Source organism: Arvicola amphibius, chromosome 10, assembly GCF_903992535.2.
Source record: "Arvicola amphibius chromosome 10, mArvAmp1.2, whole genome shotgun sequence".
NCBI lineage: Eukaryota > Metazoa > Chordata > Mammalia > Rodentia > Cricetidae > Arvicola > Arvicola amphibius.
Genome location: NC_052056.1, coordinates 56,540,551 through 56,558,723, shown reverse-complemented (window position 1 = coordinate 56,558,723; position 18,173 = coordinate 56,540,551). Strand labels below are relative to the sequence as shown.

The 18,173-nt window shown below is 40.6% G+C and overlaps 1 protein-coding gene across 5 annotated transcripts in view; it reads right to left on the bottom strand.

Moving 5' to 3' along the window:
* Window positions 1-12,306, bottom strand: part of Senp7 (SUMO specific peptidase 7) — a 104,512-nt gene extending 92,206 nt beyond the window's left edge. For all 5 annotated transcript variants that reach the window (XM_038344866.1, XM_038344867.1, XM_038344868.1 and 2 more), the window contains exons 1-2: window positions 12,125-12,306; window positions 862-914 (exon numbers count right to left, since the gene is read on the bottom strand). In XM_038344866.1, coding sequence (XP_038200794.1) covers window positions 862-914; window positions 12,125-12,164 — 93 coding nt within the window. In that variant the 5' untranslated portion in view covers window positions 12,165-12,306. The remainder of the gene's footprint in view (window positions 1-861; window positions 915-12,124) is intronic.
* Between the last annotated feature and the right edge of the window lie 5,867 nt (window positions 12,307-18,173).

The window sequence follows — 18,173 nt, the reverse complement described above, 5'->3', positions numbered from 1 at the left end:
GAAAAACAAAACTTATCTAATAAATAATCATTATGTAAACAGGTTATTATTACACTTAAATCACAAAATGTCAGGGGAGGGAAAGCCACACTTTTTTAAATAATGAAATTGGGGCTGGAGAGATGGCTCAGTGGTTAAAAATACTGATTGCTCTTCCAAAGGTCCTGAGTTCAATTCCCAGCAACCACATGGTGGCTCACAACCATCTATGAGATCTAGTGCCCTCTTCTGGCCTGCAAGCATACATATAGGCAGAATACTGTATACATAATAAATAAATAAAATCTAAAGAAAAATAAATTAATTAAAAGATGATCTTAAAAACTTATTATATAAGTAAAAATCAAAATTGTTTTTGCTAGTTTTGGCTTATAGAATAAATAAGTTTAAAAAATCTCTTTTTTTCTCTTTTTCATTTTTTGAGGAGCGTTTTTCTGTGTAGCCCTAACTGTCCTGGAACTCACTCTGTAGACCAGGCTGGCCTTGAACTCACAGAGATCCACCTACCTCTGCTTCCCGAGTGCTGGGATTAAAAGCATGGGCCACCACTGCTCAGATCCTTTTAGTATAATTAAAAATATACTATTAAACTTTAATCAGTGTTTTAGGGGAAAATCCCAGCACTTAGGAGGCAGACACAAGTGGATCTCTATGAGTTTGAGGTCAGCCTGGTCTACAAAGCTAGTTCCAGGACATCCAGGACTGTTACACATAGAAACCCTGTCTGGAAAAAAACAAAATAATATACAATTATATACATATATAATATGTACATATACAATAATATATAATATATAAAAGAAATAGCAAAATGTTATTGGTCTCAGAGATTTCAAAGAGGATAAACACATTAACACATACCTCCTGTAAATCAGGTGATGATGACTTTTTTCTTTTTCCCTCTGTGACAATCTCTACAAAAACCAAAGACATAATAAAAATTATTATTTAACATCTAAATGACAATTCAATGAATATGATCCTTTTATATCTATCCCTTATTTACAATTAAAATACACTGATATTTTACAGACACTAAAGGGCTATCCTAAAGAGCCAAAAGTTTGTCATGTGTCAGTGTAACAGACTGCCAAAAGTATCTCCAGTAAACATATGCATGAGGACAATTTAAAAAGAAAGAATGTGCATGCCTTTAGTCACAGTGCTCTGAAGGCAGAGGCACGTAGATCTCTGTCAGTTCGAGGCCAGCCTGGTCTACATAGAGAGTTCCAGGACAGAGGACAGACACAGCAATTTCACAAAAAAAATCCTGTCTCGAAAAACCAAAAAAAAAAAAAAAAAAGAAAGAAATTTTCAGATGATTTGGAAAATTCTTATGACGGAAAGCAGAGGTGGGATTATCTAGATGTTGGCAGTATTCTACAAAAATATTTCCTTCAAGCTCTATCACACTCACACACATGCTGCACAGACAGAAATACTTTAACTCTTTACTCATCAACATTTTCCAGACTTCCTGTGGGTTTTCTTATATGAATTCTCACATTCAAACAGCAAATGTTTACTTAATGGCTATCATGTGCTCCTCACTGTGATAAGCAATGAATATAAATAACATCGAACAAATCAGACACAATCCAAGATGTTTTAGCAATTACAACCCATAGCATGGTAGAACACACCTTTAATCCTAGCACTCAGTAGGAAGAGACAGATGGAACTCTATGAGTTCAAGACTAGCCTGGTGGTTTACATAGCAAGTTCCAGGACAGCCAGGGCTAATGGTGAGATCCTACTCAAAAATAAGAGCGAATGGTGGTATACACATACATACATAACACCAAGCCATCTACTTGTGACATATTACTACAGTTCAGTAATAAATGGATGATTTTTCCAATAACTCATGAAGCAATTTGGGGGGGTTGTACATTTGAGTGCATGTATGTGGACATGTGGGGTGTCTGCATGTATGCAGACATGTGTGCAGGTTACACACATCCTTGCATATGTGGGGAGAACAGGAGGACATCAGGTGTCCTGTTCGTTGCTCTCTGTCTTATTCTTTCAGGCTAGGTCTCTCACTGATCCTGGAATGGGGCCAGCAGCCAGCGAACCCATGATCCTCCAGTCTCTATCCACAAGAATTGCTAGCATTACAGGTGCACACAGCTTCTACGCTAGCATTACAGGTGCATAGGCTTTCTATGATGATGTTGGAAATTTGAACTTAAATCCTTATGTTTGCATAGTAAGTATCACATCAGACCCAGGAAAACAATGTGATAACCAAATGGAATTTAAAAAAAAAACTAATTACAAATGGGTCATACCTCTAAGTGTCAAAGATAAAACAAGGTTTATGCAAGAAAAACTAGAATATCTTCAAAGCCTTAGAGGAGGCAAAGATTTCTCAAATAGTACACAAATATTACCATAAAAGATCAATAAAGTGGGCTTCATTTAAATTAAAAATTTGGTTTAGCAGAACTCATCATTACGACAGTAAAGAGCAAAGTCTCATACTAGAGCACAAATTCTAGTATATTACTTGTCAAAGAACTCATAAGCAGTATATACAAGGAACTCCCTGGGTTAGGGCATGTACTTGCAGCAGAACACATGCTAGCAAGACAGGGGAAAGCGGGAAAGAAGAAGAAAGGGAGAAAAAGGAATAAGTACAATAAAATTCAATCTTTAAGTTAAACAAAAGCCTTGAGTAAGCATTTCGAGATACAAACACACACACACACACACACACACAAATAATCAAGACACAACCACTAGGGAAATGACAGTTAAAATGACATGGAAATTCATAACTTTCAATAAATAAAATTTAAAAGATTAACATTACTAAATATTGGTGAGAGAAAAGACTCTGCCAGTAAGTTAAATGCGTGTATCTGCTTTGCCAGTGTCTAGTTAGATATTCACCTGCCTGCACTCAATACCTAACAATTGTACTTCTAGATAAATAACCAAGAGAAATAAGAATGTTCATGCTATCTTTGTTGTTAATAACCAAAAACTAGAAATAACCCAAATTATCTCCCACTAGTAATATGCATAAACATATTTGTACCAAGGAGAGCTGCTGAGTAATAAAAGACCATGAGTTACTTCTAAGTGCCATATGGATACATATCAGACATTCTGTTCCACGGAAATCAGATGCACAACTGTGAAATTTTATGATTCAAACAATTCTATGATAATACTATTTTGAACAACAGAGGGAGAATAAAGGGGATAGTAACTGGGGAAGCGTACAAATTAAGTCTGATAAGATGTAAGAGGAGTTCTTTTTTCTTGAGCTACATGGTGACTATACAAGAAGGGCATGCAAATAGGAAGAATCTTGTAACTAGAGCTTTATCCCCACAGACTGGCTTTCACAGTACTGGACAGTGTTGTGCTCATTATTGGAAAAGAAAGGGAATCAATGACCTTACCCACTATATTCTGTGAGCTACGGACAACTAGCCTGACAAGACAATAATGACTGGAATACCATGGGAAGACCTTGCTGACTGGTTTTATGAGCCTCTCCTTAAGATGGAACCCATCCCTGGACACCATTATCTGGGCCAGGAACCCAGGGTTAGACAATTGATAGGCCCTAGGGGAGAACCTACTACTAATATTATGCTAAAGGAACACAGTATTAAACCCCTCCTGACTTATCATATACTCATAGACAAGTACATCTCCCAGCCCACATCATAGGAGCTCCTTTTTGCAGTAGACAGTGATTACAAAGACCCACAACTGGTCAAGGTGCAGAGAAGACAACCCATGCAAGTGCAAGCCAGACACAAATCCAGCATGGAAGAGGAAGGTAATCACCAAGTCTCATTCCGAGCTGAGGAACTAGTGACAATCGACAGTTAATGGGAGAGAGATAATCCATTTTCTTTAAAGGTGTGACAATTGGTAGGGGGAGGGCCCCACACCCAAGAGTATTGGGGCAACACAAATTGTATTCCATGGGCAAAGGAAGACGGGCAGCAGCAACAAAATTATGTGGGTAGAGAGGAAAAGATGGAGTCACGAGGAGGTGGGAGTTTGGAGGACAACCTTGTGGAACCTATCTTATGGTGGCCTCTGAAGACTGACCTGGGTCTCTTGGCTTGCGTGACGTGGTGGCAAACACTTGGGAGGCAGATCTGAGTTCAAGGTCAGTCACATCTACAGCTAGGACAGCCAGAACTATATAGTGAGAGCTGTCTCAAAATAACAGAAGTTCCAAAATATAGAGGAGGAATTAGCTCATTTTGTTTGTTTTATTCTGTGTAAGAGTGTTTTGCCTGTACATATGTCTGTATACCATATATATGCCTGGTGCCCAAGAAGGCCAAAAGAGGGCTTAAGAATCCATGGACCGGGAGTTACAGACAGTTATGAGCTGTCATGTGGATGCTGGAAATCAAATCCAGGTCCCCTGGATGAGCAGCCAGTACTCTTGACTGCTGAGCCATCTCTCCAGCCAACTAATTTGGTTTCCTTTTGGGGGGGGGAGGGGCGTATTGTTTTGTTTGGGGTTTTTTGTTTTCACAATGCAGTGGGATAATTACTATTTAAAACAATCTAAATTTTCAAAATGACTAGAGCAGTACCAAATTCCCAACATGTAAAAATGGCTAATCTTTGAAAAGATAAAAAAATTTTATTATTCAGATTTGATAACTACAAATCATATTATATACATGTATCAAATCATGTACCCTGTATAGATATACTAATTTCACATTATGAAACTTCCATCAACTCAGTATCTTCCCTCACCCAGATTTGTGACAATTATTACAGCTCAATCTACCAGGTCCTAGGACTCTCGTTCTCGGTTCATAGCTTTCCTCTTCATTACTATGAAACACTAACTCCCCTCAATCAACTCACTCAACAATGAAGGCCTCTCTTGCTTATTCTGAACTACACATCTCTATTTCAACTTTCACGATTAGAATTTTAAAAATTTCACCCAACTTTTTGGTTTTGGTTTTTTTGTTTTGGTTTGGTTTTTTGTTTTTGAGACAAGGTCTATTATTTAGCCCTGGCTGACTGTCCAGGAACTCACTATGTGGACCAGGGTGGCCTAGAATTAACATAGATCTGCCTTTGCACAGTACTGGGATTAAATAAAAGTGTGTGCCAAAAACTAGCTTCAATTAATTTTTTTGAATTGTTGAACCAATCTGAATTGTTGATCAATTTGCTGAACCTCTCATTCAACTGGTATAGGAGGTCCTTCTGTATTTATGTTGCTTTCATTATTTAAATAAAGAAACTGCCTTGGCCTTTTGATAGGGCAGTACTTAGATAGGCGGAAAGACAGAACTGAATGCTGGGAGGAGGAAAGCAGAGAGAGATTGCCGCCATGGAGCCAGCCACCAGGTCAGACACGCTGAATCTTTCCCAGTAAGCCATGACCTCATGATGACATACAGATTATTAAAAATGGGTTGAATCAATATGTGAGAGTAAGCCAATAAGAGGCTAGAGCTTATGGGCCAAGCAGTAATTTAAATGAATACAGTTTCTGTGTGATTATTTTGGGTATAAGCTAGTAGGGCCGCTCCTCCTACTACATTCAACAGTGTGCTAGTATGTGTCGTGAAGGACAATATCTAAAGAAGAATTGGAGAGTACAATGCCTGTGAGCCCTCCTCCTTTGGCCCCTCAACTTTCCCACTTCCCCTGAATTCACATCCTCACACATCATCTTACCCAAAGATAAACTAAACTTATTTTTCTCCAAGCACTTACCCCAACTACTGCAAACTCACTTTTTTTTTCTTTCCAAGACAGGGCTTCCCTGTGTAGTCCTGGCTGTCCTAGAACTCACTCTGTAGACAAGGCTAGCCTGCTTCTGCCTCCCAAATGCTGAGATTAAAGGCGGGCACCACCACACCCAGATGCAAACTCCCATTTTAAAACTCTGAAATTACTTATTCCTTTATTAATCCCTATATGATCTCCTATTCTTGAGTTCAGATTTAAAAACTCCCTTTTCATAATACCTTACCTATTTCATGGTATTAACTTCTCAAACTGTATCTATATTCATCTTCTATCCATTTTTCCCCATTCTACTCCATTCCCCTAACTCTAGCCTCATATTAACAAGCTTACCTGATATATATATAGATACTTATATATATATATATATATCAGGTAAGCTTGTTTTATATATATATATATGCTAGTTGATAACATATAAGCTAGTTAATATATACACACACACATATACACACAGTTTACCTGATGTCTTTAAAATTTTCCTCTCCACTGACCCCTTCCCTACTCCCTTCCCAAACAATCTTTATTATCTTTTCTTTTTAGTCTTTTGCTTCTCTACTCCAACTTGTCCCTTGTCTAAAACAAATTATATGCTTAGCAAGGCCTATAATGGCCTAGGGCCAGGACCTTGGGGAAACTGCTGTTTTCCAGATCCTGAGAACTCAACTTTTCCCTCCTTAAAGGGCTGCAGTTATCAGTCCCAATCCCTTGAGCTTGTCTGTAATACACTTGAGATATCTTGTGCTCTGAAAAACTGCTTGATTAGCTTCTTACTGACTTCATCCCACTGTATGATGGTTTTCTGTTAACTCTGCCCCATTTTTCCCTACAAACTGTACATAAGATACTGTATTTCTGCCGGGCACATGCCTTTAATCCTAGTACTTGAGAGGCAGAGGAAAGCAGAGCCCTGTGAGTTCAAGGCTAGCTTGGTCCCCAGAGCAAGTTCCAGGACAGCTAGGGCTGTTACACAGAGAAACCCTATTTTGAAAAACCAGGAAAAAAAAAAGATACTGTACTTCTTAAAACTTGCTTAGCCTAAGACACAGCTTGTATAAGACCTTCTGATTCCAGCTTTCCAATCTTCTTTATCTTCTCATTCCTTGATTTTCCACCTTAGGAGCCTGTCACTAAAGAACAACTGGCTGGTCCAGGTCACAATACAGTTCCAATAATGAAAAGCAGAGACATCACCTGGACCAACTGATGCACATGGTACACTAATCTCTTGAAATGGAATTGAAGAAGAAATCAGGAAGCACTCAGCTACTTTTTCATTTATTTATTGGGGGAGGGTAGGTCATACATAATCCAGTGCTCACGTGGAGGTCAAAGAACATGACCAGTAGTTGTCTCTCTCCTGCCGCCATGTGAATTCATGTGTCAGTCTTGGCAGCAAGCATCTTTACCCACTGGGCCATCTCACCAGTCCTCAGCCACTTGCTTATTTTTTGTTTTTAAATGACATGGAATTTTATCAGTTTCTCCCCCTTCCTCTCCTCCCTTCAGCCCTTCTCTGTTACCCTCACTTGAAAGCCACTTTCCTAATGAGCCACAATGTACAGGAGCACACAAAGAATTTCAAAATTCTGAAGGCTTTTGCTTCGTTTTAAATCCAAACTAGTTGTTTTATAGCCATGGAATTTTTTCTAAACTAGGACTAATTAGTCTATAATGGCATTAAAACAATTTAAATCTTTAAAGCTATATATACTGAATTTAGAGACTAGATTTTTTTTAATTTTTTTTTTTTTTTTTTTTTTTTTTGGTTTTTTGAGACAGAGTTTCTTTCTCTGTAGTTTTGGAACCTGTCCTGGAATTAGCTCTTGTAGACCAAGGTGGTCTCGAACTCACAGAGATCCACTTGCCTCTGCCTCCCAAGTGCTGGAATTAAAAACATATGCCACCTCCACCTGGTTTAGAGACCAGATTTTTAATCCTGACCCTGTTTCTAACACTAGTTCTCACTAACAGATGCTTATGGTTCCTAAATCTCAGTTCCATCTATAAATCAAAAATAGTAAGACACTTGTAAGGGTTTTTGAAAGAATTAGAGTTTGTAAAGTTCTTAGCCGGGTGGTGATGGCACTTGGGAGGCAGAGACTTGTGAGTTTGAGAACAGCCTAGTCTACAGAGTGAGTTCTAGAACAGGCTCCAAAGCTACAGAGAAACCCTGTCTCAAAAAACAAACAAACAAACAAAAAGGCTATTAAGTTTGTCGAGTTCTTAGTGCACTCAGGCTAAGGGTGCAGTTCGGCCAAGTTGGTGAGTCCACCAACCTCATCTTCAGATACTGCAACTAGATCTCGGAGCAAACTGAAGCCACGAGCAAGTGAGTCTGAAGACCGTACTGGATCACTGGTTTTCTGAGTACATGACCCTCAGGTGATGCAGCAAAGATTCTTGCTAAAACAAAGTCAAGAAAACTGGGTCATGATAAAAGGGGGTAATATTACTCTGCTACGAAGTGCTTCCAGGGCCTGGAGAGGTGGCTCAGTGCTTAAGAACACTGACTGCTCTTCCAGAGGTCCTGTGTTCAATTCCCAGCAAACATATGGAGGGCCACAAACATTTATAGTGGGATCTGATGCCCTCTTCTGAAATAAAAGCATACATGCAGACAGAGCACTCACACACTAACTAAGTAAGTTGATATAAAATACATAAATGAAAACAAAAATATTTTAAGACTAAGCATGGCTGGGCGATGATGGTGCACATCTTTCACCCCAGCACTCGGGAGGCAGAGGCAGGTGGATCTCTGTGAGTTCGAGGCCAGCCTGGTCTACAAGAGTTAGTTCCAGGACAGGCTCCAAAGCCACAGAGAAACCCTGTCTCGAAAACAAAACAAATCAAAACAAAAAAAAAAAAAAAAAAAAAAAAAAAAGACTGAGCATGGGGTATATGCCTTTATATATGCCAAGTACTCGGGCAGCAAAGGCAAGCAAATCTCTGATTTGAGGCCACCTGCTTTACACAGCAAGTTCCAAGACAGCATATTTCTGTTACTATACATGTGAAAAATCAAATATCTTCTTTAGCAACATTTTTTTACTGTTCACATTATACAACTAGAGGCATACTAGAAAAACAAAGGCTAGAAACCATTAGACCTTTGAATGGGTCTGATTACATATTACTCTGCACAAAGAACATTTCTAAAGGGAGGCATTAGAAAAAAATCTCCACTGACATAAATAGCAATGTCTTTTATGAATTTGAGTTAACCTCAAAATTCACTGAAAAAGAGCTTTCCTAAAGCTACAGCTAACATAAATACCAGTGTTTTCAGATTAGCAGCTTTTTATTCCCAAATTCCCTTTCCAAAAGTATATACATCAAATAAACTGTAATAAATGAACATAAAAGGTGAAAGGGATAGATTTTGCCAATTAAAAAGGGGGCTTATAACTCGTTATAACACACTAACACATACAAATGTAATAAGCCAAGATGAAACATATTTATTGAGAAGAAACTGCATCAAACTGAGATTATGTCTAAAGTTCTGCATTAAAAAAACTCTAAAATGTGCATGCAAATGGAAGGAAATAGAAAACACTATCCTGAGTGAGATAACCCAGACCCAAGAATATGGTATGTACTCACTTATTAGTGGATTCTAGCCATAAATAAAGGACATTGAGCCTATAGTTCATGATCCTAGAAAAGTTAACTAATAAGGTGAACCCAAAGAAAAACATATATAGATCCTCCAGGAAATTGGATACAGACAAGATCACCAGGCAAAAGTTGGGAGCATAAGGGTGGGGTAGGGGGAAGGGGAGATGTGGAGAGAGAAGGGAGAAGGGGAGGGCTGGGGAGAGCTTGGGGAAGTGGGATGGTTGAGATGGAGGACGGACAGATATGGGAGCAGGGAAGAAGATATCTTAATTAAGGGAGCCATTTTGGGGTTGGCAAGAGGCTTGGCTCTAGAGGGGTTCCCAGGTGTCCACGGGGATTTCCCCTGCTTCAGGACCCTGGGCAGTGGAGAAGAAGGTGCCTTGTCCGGTAGTCAGACTGATAACTATCTTGAATATCACCATAGAACCTTTGTCCGGTGACAGATGGAGATAGAGACAGAGACCCACATCGGAGCACTGGACTGAGCTCCCAAGGTCCAGTTGAAGAGCAGAAGGAGGGAGAATATGAGCAAGATGTCAGGACCGCGAGGGGTTGGTCCACCCACTGAGACAGTGTGTATGATCTAATAGGAGCTCACCAAAGCCAGCTGGACTGGGACTGAATGAGCATGGGATCAAACTGGACCCTCTCTGAATGTGGCTGACAACTGGGGCAGACTGAGAAGCCAATGATAATGGCACTGGGATTTGTCTCTACTGCGTGTGCTGGTTTTTTGGGATCCAAGTCTATTTGGATGCACACCTTCCTAAACCTGGATGGAGGGGGGAGGGCCTTGGACTTCCCACAGGGCAGGGTACCCTGACCTCTCTTAGGACTGGAGGGGAAGAAGTGAAAATTTTGAATGGTATTATTCATAAATCAATAAAAATAAATAAAATATACTGTATCTATGTAAGAAATTCTCAAAGAAAAAAATAAAACCATTATCTTAAAAGGTGAAAAAAACTTCTAAATGAAACTACACACAGTATATTTTGTTTGTTTGGTTTTGGTTTTGGTTTTGAAACAGGGGTCCTCTGTGTAGTCTTGGCTGTCCTGGAACTCTGTTGACCAGATTGGCCTCCTAGAGATCTGCCTGCCTCTGCCTCCTGAGCGCTAGGATTGAAGGACAGCGGCGCCACTGACCAAACGATACCAGACACTGCATTTTTCTAGTATGCCCATTTTTCTTGAAGACAGGGATCAAACCCGTCTTAAAACAAAACTAATCAGTGGAGACACGCACCACAAAAGCACCTTTATGTCTTATAAAATTATAATTTCAAAGGCAAAGAACAGTTAGGATCTTTAAAATACACAGAAAAGAAGCTAGGCATGGTAACATACACCTACAACCCGAGCACTGGGGAAGACTGAAGCAGGAGACTCCTGAGCTGCATAGCTGCATGGTGACAATCATCCCTCCAAATAAAAAACAAATTGACAAAAATATTGAAAGATCGATTGCATATGAAGAGATCTCGGGATCTCCATTCTGTGACGCCAGGTCCTCAGAGATCTCTGCTCACTTCCTTCCATTCTACAGTAAAAGTTTTAGACACATCACCTGGGCATACATAAATAGATTTGGAACTATTAACACTAGCTTTACAAAAATAAACAATACGGTAAATCTTTAAATGGGCTGGGCTGAGCTGAACAGTAGCGGCTTTTCCTAGCACTCTAGCAGGGAGAGGCAGGTGGATCATGGAGGATCTCGGGAGTCCAAAGCCAGGATCCTCTACAGAGCGAGTTCCAGGTCAGCCAGGGCTTCACAGAGAAAGGCTGTCTCGAAAAACTAAAGAAAAAACGGGATGGTTGTAACCCCAGCATTCAAGAGGGGTGGGGGGAGCCTGAGAATCTGATGCTATCCTGAGTTACACAGAGAGACCCTTTCTCAACAACAACAACAACAAAAAAAAAAATCAATGAATTCGTCGATGTTGTTTTATGTACTAGATTGCATTTATATGAACACGGGACTTGACTCAAGGATTTAAAATGTGCACTTAACAAACGACGCATATAACAACTTGACTGGGAGGAGCGCTACATCAATTTGATACCAAACTTAAGTGGTTCTTGAGTTTCAAGCTTTGAAATAATTACAAACAAAAATGTGATGAGATAAAAATAAAACAACAAAAGCCCGGCTTCGAATCCTTTGACTTTCGAATCACTTTTGGAAGATGCAGGAGGCTGGAAAAGAAAAACGCTATTTTAAAGGAGCCTGCTGGGACGAAAAGAGGCAGCAGGCTATTTACTTGAGGAACGGCGGGGCGATCGGCAAGCCCCGCCTTCTTTCCGTGCAGCCTCTCGGAGCTGCCACGGGAAGGGGGAGAAAGCCGGCCAGGCAAGAAAGGATTCCAAGGAACGCAGGAAAGTGAGAACGAGTGCGGAGTGGGTGGAAGCGAGAGCGAACGCGGGTGAAAATACGAGGAAGGCGTGGCAGGTCAGCGGCTGGCCAACAGGGAAGATCCGTGGGCCGCAGACAATCAAGGAGAGCGTCTCGGCAGGAGGGAGCAAACCGAAAGGGTGCAGAAGGGGCAGGCGGCAGCACGGGCTGCTCCGACAGCTGCGGTCTTGCCCGCGGGGCCCCGGAGCTCTCCATTACGCGCGCCCCCGCCGCTCCCTCCCTCCGGCCCTCCCTCCTGCCCTCCCCACCGCGCCTCGGAGCGGCAGCCAGCCGCGCAGGTAGCCCGGTCCGCTGGGCTCTCGCGCAAGCCCTCCTCCTCACCGGCCGAAGAACGCCGACGCCCAGGCCTGGCCCTGTCCATCTTCTCCTCCGGCTCCTCCAGTGGCACTTCCAGGCGCTGTCACCTCAGGACCCCTCGGGCTGGGGAAGGGAGGGGGAGGGGGAGAGAGAGAGAGAGAGAGAGAGAAAAAACGAGAAATGAGGCTCGCGCTTGCGCACTAGCAGTCGCCTCCCTCCGACCGGAAGTCCCTTGCCCCGCCCACCTCGCCCGGAGGCGGCACTTCCCGGGACTTCTTTTCCCGGAGGGCTGCTACCCCTGGAGCCTTTGCAGTGTTGCTAAAGGAAAGTGAGGCTTGGCTAACGCTTTTAACCTGTTGACCTTAAAGTTGAGCTCGACAGAAATTAAATATATGGAGTTACTCCAGTTTATTGCCTTTAACGAAGTGGACCCCAGAAGTATAAGCATAGAAATTACTCTGTGGTATTTCCAGCTGTTTGTCCTCAAGAAGCCTATTCAAACTTAGAACAAGAACCGCAAAATATAGTTTTTCTTGTAATTGTGTGATGTAAGAAACAATCAAATATGAGTCTTTTCTATCAAAAACTATAAAGCCTGTGTTTGGAACTGTTAGGCCTCAGGAAGTCTATATATTCAGAAATAACAGTCTTGGCCCAGTAGTTAGATTTCTGGCTGTTACCCTTATACCTTATACCCATGAAATAAATTCTATACCCAAGCTCTATCTCTCTGCATGGCCTATCTGCCCGTCTCCCACCCACTAGGGCCTCGGGTCACCCGCAGCCTCTTGTGGGACCAGCCTAGGGTCACTCGGATCAAAATCATAACTGCATTGTTATTAATTTAGGGTTTGAAGAAACACACATTAGATGAGCACATATGTTTAGTTTATAAAGGAGATCTATTTAAAATTAAAATTTGCCTTCTATTAATGTACCCCCTCCCCCGCATAAAAGTGAGAAACCAAGCATGTTGTCTCACACCTATAATCCCAGCACTTGCTAGGCAGAGGCAGATCACTGTGAATTCAAGGCCAGTCTGGTCTCTATATACAGAGATCCAGACAAGCCACAGCTCCATAGTGAGACACTAAAGAGCAAGATGGTAAGAGAGGGGCCACAAAATAACCCTGGGATATTGCAAACCAAAGGATACTCCAGAAGTACTTGAGTCTACATACCACGTTCTGAGCCAGCAAATAGCCAGGGCTGCACAGTTCCCAGTCCTTAGTCCTTTCTAAGTGTCAATTCAATGACATTAATTATATTTGCATTACTATACAACCATCACAATGGTTTCTCTTTTTTTTCTTTTCTTTTTTTTTTTTTTTTGTTTTTTCTCCTACCACACCAAACAGAGACAATGCACCATTAGGCAGTCTTCCCTCCCCAGAGGGAGTTTTAGTGCAAAATCCTGGCTCCATCAGTCACAACAGAGGAGGGCAGGCTGTGTCCCGCCACCCGGCTAGCTTTACCCAAAATAATTATACGGAAACTGTATTCTTTTAAAACACTGCCTGGCCCATAGTTTCAGCCTCTTATTGGCTAATTCTCACATCTTCCTTTAACCCATATTTAGTAATCTGCGTAGCACCACGAGGTGTGGCTTACCAGGAGAGATCTTAACCTGCGTCCATCTCGGAGAGGAGAATCATGGAGACTCACTATGGCGACTGCCTGAAGCTTCTCCCCAACTCTCCCAGAATTCTGTTCTGTCTATTCCGCCTACCTAATTTTCTGTTCTCTTAAAGGGCCAAGGCAGTTTTCTTTATTAATTAACCAATGAAAGTAACATAGACAGATAACTCTCCTCCATCAGCAAGCCACAAAGTTTGGTGCACTGATAAGAGATAAAGGGTGCTAAGAAGCAGAAAAGGTGTTTTTAACCAGTGCATACTGGGAAGAGGAATGTGTTTGGGGATATTAATATGAACTTTACATTTAAGAACAGAAAGAATTGGGGCAGGAGCAAGGGGTGTGCATATTTAAACCATCCTCCTGGTCAAGGTGTGGTCCCACCACATTTGTGCTCATATTTAATGACTGTCTTTGCATCTGAGGAGCAATCTGGTTCTGTTCCAGAGTATAGTTCCTCTAGCATAAATAATTGCTCTCAGTTGCAGGGTGATCTTTCCTGCCTATTGACCTTGCTGTTCCCAGAGACTGCAGGATTAAGACAATTATTTGTTTTTCTGTCCTCAACATTAAAGGGAAATAATCTCTGAATAGGTAGTTCTTTTATTATTTATTTATTTATGATTTACTTTTGTTTTTTTGAGACTGGTTTTCTCTGTGTAGCTTTGACTGTCCTGGAACTCACAGAGATCCAACTGCCTCTGCCTCTAAGTGCTCCAAGGGATTAAAGGCATGCCTACCACCGCCCAGCTATATAGACAATTCTTAATTCATTAACATGTGGCTGGGATCTGGTGGCACATGCCTTAGGGTTGGGGTTAGGCAGAGGCAGGTGGATCTTTGTGAGTTCTAGGCCAGCCTGATCTACAAGAGCTATTTCCAGGACAGGCTCCAAAGCTACAGAGAAAACTTGTCTCAGAAAAAAATATCATTAACATGTCTAGATTCAGAGATAATCAAGAGTCCCAAAGTAAAGAAGATGGTTGCAAAATAAAGACAGAGAAGCCAGGCTTTCTTCCCTGATTTATGAGTCCACTGTGGGCCCAGTGAAGAAGTCAGTGCTTTAAAGCAGTTTTGGAGTGCTTGCTACATTCCAAACCACCTGAGAGTCTACTTGCTATCTTTATAAATGTGTCAGTTCTCGAGCCAAGTCCTTTCTGACTGGCTTATATCATCTGACATAATGTTATCAAGGTCTATTCACGTCATACTATATATTAGAAGATTATTTGTTCCTATGATTGGGTAATATTAGAGCTTCAATTCTGATGATTCTGAACTTGTTACAGACTATATGGGTCATGTGGGACTCATTCAATGCTTTGTTAACATAGCTAGAAGATATTAGCAGGTTTGGAGGTCACTGATGATGGACCCTAGTAGGTTTTCTGTAAAGCAATAATAGGTTTCTCTACCAACACAATAAACCAGATCAAAACGAATTGAAAAAGTAGAACAACAGGTTTATTTGAGCAAAGCAAATCCCAAGTGAATTCTCTAATCCCAGAGATTGAGGCCAGAGAAATCACACGCTTGAACAAAAGAAGGAAGCTTGTATAGATTGTACACAAGGGGATGATGACATGTCTGGAACAAACTAAGTTTATGAACAACTGTAATCAAAAGCTGACCACTTTAGGCAGGGACTTGGGCAGCTGGCAACTTCAGGGGAGGAGCTACCATAGCCACCAAGAACTCAAAACTGGGCTTTTGGGGGCCTTCCCTTTGTTGGAGATTCTCTGAGAGAACACTGCTGTGTTTAGTCCACTTTACTGATATTTTAATTTATGGTAATATTTGTGTGTTATTTGAGAAATCTTTGCCTCCTCTAAGGCTTTGAAGATATCCTAGTTTTTCTTGCATAAACCTTGTTTTATCTTTGACACTTAGAGGTATGACCCATTTGTAATTAGTTTTTTTTTTTTTAAATTCCATTTGGTTATCACATTGTTTTCCTGGGTCTGATGTGATACTTACTATGCAAACATAAGGATTTAAGTTCAAATTTCCAACATCATCATAGAAAGCCTATGCACCTGTAATGCTAGCGTAGAAGCTGTGTGCACCTGTAATGCTAGCAATTCTTGTGGATAGAGACTGGAGGATCATGGGTTCGCTGGCTGCTGGCCCCATTCCAGGATCACTGAGAGACCTAGCCTGAAAGAATAAGACAGAGAGCAACGAACAGGACACCTGATGTCCTCCTGTTCTCCCCACATATGCAAGGATGTGTGTAACCTGCACACATGTCTGCATACATGCAGACACCCCACATGTCCACATACATGCACTCAAATGTACAACCCCCCCAAATTGCTTCATGAGTTATTGGAAAAATCATCCATTTATTACTGAACTGTAGTAATATGTCACAAGTAGATGGCTTGGTGTTATGTATGTATGTGTATACCACCATTCGCTCTTATTTTTGAGTAGGATCTCACCATTAGCCCTGGCTGTCCTGGAACTTGCTATGTAAACCACCAGGCTAGTCTTGAACTCATAGAGTTCCATCTGTCTCTTCCTACTGAGTGCTAGGATTAAAGGTGTGTTCTACCATGCTATGGGTTGTAATTGCTAAAACATCTTGGATTGTGTCTGATTTGTTCGATGTTATTTATATTCATTGCTTATCACAGTGAGGAGCACATGATAGCCATTAAGTAAACATTTGCTGTTTGAATGTGAGAATTCATATAAGAAAACTCACAGGAAGTCTGGAAAATGTTGATGAGTAAAGAGTTAAAGTATTTCTGTCTGTGCAGCATGTGTGTGAGTGTGATAGAGCTTGAAGGAAATATTTTTGTAGAATACTGCCAATATCTAGGTAATCTCTCCTCTGCTTTCATGAGAATTTTCCAAAGTTGCCGTACCGTGGTAGCGCATGCCTTTAATCCCAGAACTCAGGAGGCAGAGACAGGCAGATCTATGTGAGTTCGAGGCCAGACTGGTCTACAAGAGCCTAGTTCCAGGACCCTGTCTCGAAAATAAAAAAAAAAAAAAAAAAAAAAAAAAAAAAAAAAAAAGAATTTTCCAAAGTCTCACCTAAATGGGGATTACAAATTGCTCCTGAAAAGAGTCAAAGAGAAGATTCTGTTAATTACCTAAGTTACAGAATAGGTTTACAGAAAATTAAAACACAAAAGGCACAAATTAGGAGAGATCAACTGCAGACTCTGAATGGCTTTCAAAGATTGTTAGGAGACATTTCCAGTCTATAACCGGCTGTTGAGATAACACCTGATCTAATAATTCATTTAAACAAAACCTTAGATGGTGATAAAGATTTGAATAGTACCAGAGAATTAACAGCTGAAGCAGAAAAGGAATTGACAATTGTTGAGAAAAAATTACAGGATGCACATGTGGATAGGGTGAATCTAAATCTTAATTGTATTCTAGTCATAATGCCTTCTAGAATTTCTCCAAAGGAATTTTAAAGCAGAGGGATGATATTATATTAAAATGGATCTTTTTACCACATAAACCAAGTAAAAATTAAAAACTTATGTGGAAAAGGTCTCTGAATTAATTATAAAGGGTAAATTGAGACGTCGTCAATGAGCAGGTATAGACCCAGCAGAGATTATAGTGCCTTTCATGACTGATGAAATAAATAAGTTATGGGAAGACAATGGCAAAGAGCTTGTGCTAATTTTTTGGGAGAAATTAATAGCAACTATCCCAAAAGCAACAAACTGAACCTATAAAGAGAACTTCTTGGAGTCTTCCCTGAATTGTATGTGATGCTCCAATAACTGGAGCCCATACATTTTATACTAATGCAAATAAATCAGGGAAGGCAGGTTACAAATCAGAAGATTTAATTAAGATGGAACAAAGCCCTTATAATTCTTTCCAAAAGTCAGAATTATATGCTATTCTCATGGTGCTAAGGGATTTTAAAGAACTTCTTAATATAGTTACTGATTCACAATATGCAGAAAGAGTTGTTTTTCATATTGAAACTGCTGAATTTATACCAGATGATACAGAATTGACTTCTTTATTCATTCAGGTTCAAGATATAATCAGGAATAGCCTAATAGCCTTGTCCCATATACATAACACACATCCGATCCCATATGGGTCTGTCAGGTCCTCTACCACAAAGTAATGCAGAAATTGATTGATTACTGATTGGAAGTGTCTTGAAGGCCTCAGAATTCCATAAGAAACATCATGTCAATAGCAAAGGTTTAAAGAGAGAGTTTTCTATTAAATGACAACAAGCTAAGGAGATTATAAAGAGATGCCCTACTTGCTCTTTCTATAACCAAACACTCCTACCAGCAGGGACTAACCCAAAGGGTACTCAAAGGAATGAAATCTGGAAGAATGATGTGTTCCACTTTACAGAATTTGGAAAATTAAAATATGTACACCACACCATTGACACTTATTCAGGTTTTCAGTGACCAACTACTTTAAGCTCAGA